The sequence below is a fragment of the Propithecus coquereli genome, unplaced genomic scaffold (genome assembly GCF_000956105.1).
Source record: "Propithecus coquereli isolate 6110/MARCELLA unplaced genomic scaffold, Pcoq_1.0 Scaffold18, whole genome shotgun sequence".
In the NCBI taxonomy this organism is placed as follows: domain Eukaryota; kingdom Metazoa; phylum Chordata; class Mammalia; order Primates; family Indriidae; genus Propithecus; species Propithecus coquereli.
Genome location: NW_012142745.1, coordinates 9,449,728 through 9,456,952, shown reverse-complemented (window position 1 = coordinate 9,456,952; position 7,225 = coordinate 9,449,728). Strand labels below are relative to the sequence as shown.

The following is a 7,225-nucleotide window of genomic DNA, read 5'->3' as shown; positions in this document are numbered from 1 at the left end:
CACTAAATTTCTTTGACACCACAATCTGAAAAACACCATTCTATAAAAAAAGAAAAAAAAACACACACTATTCTAAATAAACTCGAATTGGAATTTTGAGGTTACGCCAGACTCATGATAAGATAAACTATTACTAAACTTGGAATTAGAAAACCTGAGTCCAAACCAAGGCTCTTATGTTTGTGAAATGTGAAAACCAGCACAATATTATTGCCCGTGGGCCTCCACTTCCTCAACTAAAAAATGAGGACAATACCACCTCTTACCTAATTCACAAAATGGGCAAAGAAAAATTAAAATACATTACAAATGTAAAAAGTATAGAAAGAGATTACATAAGTAATTCAATTATTATTGTCATAATTGGGATGACAAAAAAGAGCAGCATATCCTCAATGATAAAATAAGAATAAGAGATGATGAATAAAAGATGACTAATATGTAATGACTTCCGTTAGTTACAAGCTCCTCCGGTTGGAGAGGTAATGATCTTGGCAGTACCCAGGTTTTTATCCCATTTACGGAGGAGCGACCAAACTGCAAGGCACTTGCGAAGTTGAGGACCTTCCTGGCCTTTATCTGATGCAGCGAGGAAGTGACGTGCACTCAGGAAAACCAGATAGCACTCGCATTTATTCTCAATGATAAGGCTCGTCTTACATCCCCTTCCTTCTACAACATTGCCTTCCCCAACTTCTGGACTCCTGCCTGTTCCTGACACCCCTCCTTCTCTATCACAACTCTTCTCCACGTAGGCTGCCGTTGTTTCTTTATTCAATTTATTCAGCATTTTCCTTGAGAGTTGACTATGTGTCGGGCACTATTCTAGACACTTAGCACAGAGCAGTGAACCAGACAATGACCCTGCCCTCCTGGGGCTTACACTTCAGTGGGGCATATGTTGTCTCTTTCTGCTGGACCTTCCCAACTAAATAGAATTGGGCAGCAGTATTAGAACCGTAAAGAGACAAAGAGATAGATAATCCAGGGGGCTTTTAGCAGCCCAGGGAACATGGGCATAGTCCTGGGTCTCTGAGACACATGGAAAAGATATGACTTGGAGTTAGTGAACAAATCCAGGTCGGCATAGATGGAGAGAGGGCCCCAGACGCACAGTAGCAGATGCCACCCCAGCAAGACTACTCTTCTAAGGATGGCGATGCCACAGTAACTGCCCAACCAGGACAGCCTTTTCTGTAAGACCATAGTAACAAAGAAAGAGAGCCCCAGCACACCCAGCAGCATTCCAGAAAGAAGAGAAAGCCCATGCCTTCTGGGCTGATGGAGTAAGTGAACAGTCAACCCTAATTTGCCCTGGGCAAAATTTTCACATTCTCGGCATTGCTTACCATTGCTGTATTTCCAGTTCCAAAATCTGATCACCATTGTGTCCACACTGCTTCATCAAGGGCTTTGTTAACATAAGCAGAAGCAGAGTTTACCTTATTTAACTTAAGAGGGGAATTATGCAACTGTCTGGGGCCACTTGTAAAAGTGTGGGGTGGGTGACAAGCCATGGTATGACCCAGTAGGTCCTTCCCAGCCCCTAGCAAATTCCTCTGCCTGGATACCTGGAATTCCATCCAGGTGACTTAGCTCTTCTGGAATGAGCACATTCTTTCCTCTCACTGGCCTGTTTTCAAACTGTAATTGTCCCTAGAAGCTCTATATATGAAGCCACGATCTTTAGTACAGATGCATTTATGAAAATATTTTCTTCCCTCACCATGCAGAGAGGTTATGATTAGGTTAATGCCAGCGGCCAAGGGGGAAGGGCCACCAGCACGAAGCAGAGTAGAGTCAGGGAAAGGATCCTAATGGGAGTTAAGAAGACCCAGATTCAAATATTGACCATGTGCTTTGAAACCAGTTGTTGGACATCTTGGATCTTCCATGTGCTCACCCAGGAATTTGGGAAAATAATACATATTTTACAGTGATTATGGGGATTTAAAGAGATAATAGGCAGAAAAACATCATACTCAAAGCAGGTTAGTTTTCCTCCTATAAATCTCAGAAAAGTTAACCACATTCAAGACCACCAAAAATCTATAAGTTTTACATCGAAGTAAAGCTTGATCTAAAATGTGAAGAAATGAGAGTCAACTTTCTTGTGCACAGTGAAATTCACATGAAAAGCATGATGTTTTCAAATATAGTCACGATAAAATAAGGTTGGTTATTTTTTTTCTGTGCAGCGACAAATGAGATCTTCTATTGGGCTCTATGTCTAAAGCTTGAATTTCTTTTTTCTTTACAGATGGGGTCTTGCTATGTTGCCCAGACTGGAGTGCAGAGATGTCATCGTAGCTCACTGCGACCTCTAACTCAACTGATCCTCTTGCCTCAGCCTCTCAAGTAGCTGGGACTACAGACATGCAACCCTGCACCTGGCTAAAGCTTGAATTTTAAGCAATTGCTGTGTTAGGACAAAGTACGTGCTATTAGTTAGCTATCTGCCTTCACTGAGTAGTGTGAAACTTCAGGCTTACAGAAGTAATGGGCCTAGTCATAGGTAAAAGTGGAATGATAGTCTAAGAAGTGATTTATTCCATTCCTAACATAGCACGGGGGTGGGGGGTGGAATGGGGGAATTATAGAAACGATGGAAAGTCAGATCTTTATCCAGTTTAATTTTTCTTAACTGAAGAATTATAAATTCTCAGGAAGATCGGAAACAAAGATATTTTGTATGTCCATTGTGTGTCCAGCACAATGCTGGGCAAGAGAGAGATAAATGTGTAGATAAACAAATGCCATTTGGTGAGTTGAAGATTTCAGAGTCAGTGCAGAATTCAGTGGGCAGATAACAGAAGTTTGACAGCTCAATCTGTGTTCAGCTGGAAACACTGTACTTTACACACATACACCAGCGATTCACTAGTCAGTGTTTTACTCACCTTCAAGCATTCCTTGGCCATTGTTTATCATTTATCAGCAGCTACTGGTTACCACGTTTGTGATGGAGATCACTAAGGCAGCATGGCTCCACCCCCAGCAATAGTGAATCCCAAGTTCCTTGGCAAAGGAGGGCTTGACTGGCTCCCCTAACAAATGCTGTTATTCATCACTCACCTTTCCATTTCAGCTGTAGATGGATAAAACATTTTCCTGTCATAAAAAAAAGATAATCGGTTTTTAAAATTACATCAAAGATGCCAGAAAGAATAAACGTCACTTAATTTTTGCTTTTTTCCATTTGATCAGCCATGGACGGTTACAGAACTTCTCCGAGCAGCTCCTGGGTTTATCCCACTGTGATTCTCTGCTTATTTGGGTTTTTCTCCATGATGAGACCCTCAGAACCATTCCTTATCCCATATTTATCCGGACCGAATAAAAACCTGACCACCGCAGAGGTGAGTTAATGCATAATATATACATGTCTTAATGTGGTTCTATTTTGTAGAACTGAAGCAAAGACATGGAGTCAGGGCTTCATTCAGCTTGAGATAAGTTGAACACACATCCCATTTCATAGCATCTTTCACATAATAGAACTGTTGAAACTATTCTTTCCTCTTCACCCTTGCAAAACTGGGCAGCCAAAACACATTACCTGTGTAAGAAATATTTTACCTTTCATAGAGTCCTAACATTAGTCTTAATGCACAGGAAGCTTTAAGGTCTCCATTGATCTGTTACGCTAATCCTAAAATAACATTGCCACCAGGCACAGGATCCTGTCCTAATGAACTATCAGGCTGCTGAGAGAGAAGCAGGATCTCACGAAGAATGGTAGCATCTCTTTAGGACACTTAGTCTTACAAAACTATGTATTGGCATTAACAGCTTTATCTCCCAGCCCTTACCTCCTTCCCTGGAAGGCCAAATTCTCTTACTTAAAAAGATCGACCTCTTTTTCTTATAACAAGTCCAACAAGAAAATGCACTGACCCAGCTGCAGAATTACTCTGGGCTGATTTTACAATCTCCAGGTGTAGCCATGAAAACACTGTATAAAGTGTGTGGCTTCACCTGGGAGCCTCGTTGGTACTGCTTTATTTGATGGTGAGGTGGTAAGGACAGAAAGGCAAGCTTGTTCTGTGGTGTAAAATCACGCAGGGACGACTCTGTTTCAGTTTCTCAGGTTGAAGCATGTCACAGTCAACACAGCAAAGGACGGATGTACGTCCAGAATCCATCAGCTCAGTGAACCCACCTGGGTCTGCTTCTGTAACCACCGAAGACCAGTTAATAGACCCTCCCTCCAAGGCACAGCTTAGTCACACTGGCCTGTGTTCTGTGCCCCCTGCTTTGCCCGGCAGCCTTGGGACCCCGGTGTCAACGGGAAGTGCGAGTACTGTGATTTGGGAGGCCGCTGGGCTCACCTGTCATGCCCCACAGATCAACAACTTCTTCAGTCCTTTCTTTCTATGAAAACTGAAGTCCCGTGCATTTCTTACTAAATCCATGAGTTTACCCATGTTATATTGAGGCCAGAATTGTGAAAGCACACACAAGTCAGTAGAATTATGGGGGGAAAGGATTGGGAGCCCAGCAAATTTTTCCAGGAAGGAAATGAAATGCATTCCTTGTTCCCACTGTGTAATTCTGCAAAGTTATTTACTCTTTTCCTACTTGCATGTACCTTTCCAGACTTCGGAAGGGCTGAAATTTCTGACATAGTGATGCATCAAATAAAGATAAAGGCTGTCAGATTCTTTTAACGTTGTAGCTTGTTTATGTAATGTTAATCTTTGAACAAGAAGGGAATAATATTTTTTACACACCTGAAAAACCCAGAAGTGTCTGAACAGTTTTTAACAAATTTACTGAACTATAATACTATTTAAACTTAATATCTATTCAGATTGCACGTTAAGCCCAATATATTCTTCTTCTACTGGGATACATATTGATACATACTTTAAGTCTATAAATTGGTTGGTTTTTTTCCCCAGTGGGGAAGGAACTATCTTTTCTTAGTGATTTCCTTGATAATCAGTTTTCCAATTACGTTTTTCCATAATTTCCATCAATTTCACAGATCACGAATGAGATCTTTCCCGTTTGGACGTACTCTTACCTGGTGCTGCTGCTCCCTGTGTTTGTCCTCACCGATTACGTCCGCTACAAGCCCGTTATCGTCTTACAAGGGATTAGCTTCATCATTACCTGGCTGCTGCTCTTGTTTGGCCAAGGAGTCATGACCATGCAGGTTGTCGAGTTCTTCTACGGTATGGTCACCGCCACCGAGGTGGCCTACTACGCCTACATATACAGCGTGGTCAGCCCAGAGCACTATCAGAAAGTGAGCAGCTACTGCCGGAGCGTCACACTGGTGGCCTACACAGCAGCCTCCGTGCTGGCCCAACTCTTGGTATCCCTGGCAAACCTGTCGTACTTTTACCTCAATGTCATATCCTTGGCCTCTGTCTCTGTGGCCTTCATTTTCTCACTTTTTCTACCAATGCCCAAGAAAAGCATGTTTTTTCATGCAAAACCCAGCAGAGAAATAAAGAAGTCACCGAGCATTAGTGCGGTGTCAGCAGAACCTCACAAAGGGGACGCACGAGGCTGCGTAAAGGGGAAATCCACTTCGGAAGTGCCTGCCGCTTCAGGGAACGTGAATGACGACCAGCTGAGCAGCCCAAAGCCAAAAAATATGACTTTGAGAGTTTTCGTGCAGTGGTTCCAAGATTTGAAGGAGTGCTACTCCTCAAAGCATCTTTTTTACTGGTCCCTGTGGTGGGCTTTTTCCACAGCAGGTTTCAACCAGGTTTTAAATTATGTTCAAATCCTGTGGGATTACAAGGCACCGTCCCAAGATTCTTTGATCTATAATGGGGCAGTAGAAGCTGTTGCAACATTTGGAGGTAAATAAACGTCATTTTATCTTGTTTTGATAGGCTACCCTCTTCCGGTCATTTCTCAGGTACTGAACTTCTCCATGGTGGTAAATGAGCTCTGTTCAGATTGCATAATAGTCTTTTTCAAGAATGAAAGGCACTGGAAAAATAAGAGTACCATGACCTTCTATTTAATGTGTGACAGTTACAACAAGTAACTCAAGAGCTCAAGGCTTAGCACCAGTCAAATTCTAGTTGAATCCCTAAGATTCCATTTTATCATTAGGACAAATGCTAATAATATGCCCTATTCTTTCAGGACTATTTTTAATATCAAAAGGAAAAATGTATATAAGTAAGGAGTTTTTATTATTTTATAAAATAAATTAAGGCTTCCAACTTCTCACTTAGAGAGTCTTGTTAATAAAGGACTTGATCTAGCTAACACCTTTAATAATTCTAGGCTATTCATCAACAATTTTCAAAAGCACCTTTCTTGTGAGATTGAAATGTGGTGGGGAAGAGATGTGAGAGTCAGGATTCTGATATCAGAGAGAAATCTGCCTTTGAAGTTTATTCTACAATAAATATTTACATCCTAGTAAGTGGAAGCTTAAATGTCAAATGAGACTTTGAAGATATTTTCTAGGAAGTGGGAATTTTCCACACCCTCATTTACAAAAAGTTTCAGAAGACCCATGTGGCCAGCATTTTATTATTATCTCCTTTGTGGGAGGCTTCAGTTTAACTCCTGGAAACCAGAACTGTGCTAGAATTTGGTTCACTGAAGGTATTGTCCTTACGTTCCAAATTCTAGAGGGGGACATAGTTTTGCCCCCCCCGCCGACCTTTTGTAGTCATGGTTCTTTCCTAGATCACATGTGGGAAAGTTAATTAATCAAATGTCAGTACAATTATTTGAAACCTAAATACCTTTCATTTTGTCAAAGAGAACCATAATGACTGACCCTAATTGCTGTCAATTATTTAACCTCTTAAACTCTATGAGTCCATATCGGCCTTTTCACCCAAAGCCTCAAGTAAATTAGGTCGTATCCTGAAGACCATAAGTGGAGATTAGAAATAAGATTAAGATTAGTAAAGATTAATGATAAAGACTAATACTGACTACTCAAGGTCACTCATTTTGTACCTATCACTGAAAAAAACTTACAATAAAAAATGATAAACGTAAGGCAAATAGGGAGGCCACCTGTACTCCCAGACCATTTGCACCATCCTCTTTGATCCCTGCATGTTGTGTTAAATGGTTGGGTTAAGGTATCATTTCTCCCCACTCTGCTGTGGTTAGGAACCTTTCCGGCTCCTGTGCATAGTACAGCTCCTGGTATATAGTTGACACTAATTAAAAGTGTGATGACTAAGTGACCAAAAGTATAGGAAGTGAAAAGAGAAGCCAAAAGAAAAAAAAA

At 41.3% G+C, this 7,225-nt stretch overlaps 1 protein-coding gene across 1 annotated transcript in view; it reads left to right on the top strand.

The window, feature by feature from the left end:
- Positions 1-2,334: 2,334 nt before the first annotated feature.
- LOC105808743 (thiamine transporter 2-like) overlaps positions 2,335-7,225 on the top strand; it is an 8,387-nt gene continuing 3,496 nt past the window's right edge. The window contains exons 1-3 of the mRNA XM_012642473.1: positions 2,335-2,434; positions 3,208-3,359; positions 4,991-5,823. Of these exons, the coding sequence (XP_012497927.1) occupies positions 3,210-3,359; positions 4,991-5,823 (983 nt within the window). The 5' untranslated portion in view covers positions 2,335-2,434; positions 3,208-3,209. The remainder of the gene's footprint in view (positions 2,435-3,207; positions 3,360-4,990; positions 5,824-7,225) is intronic.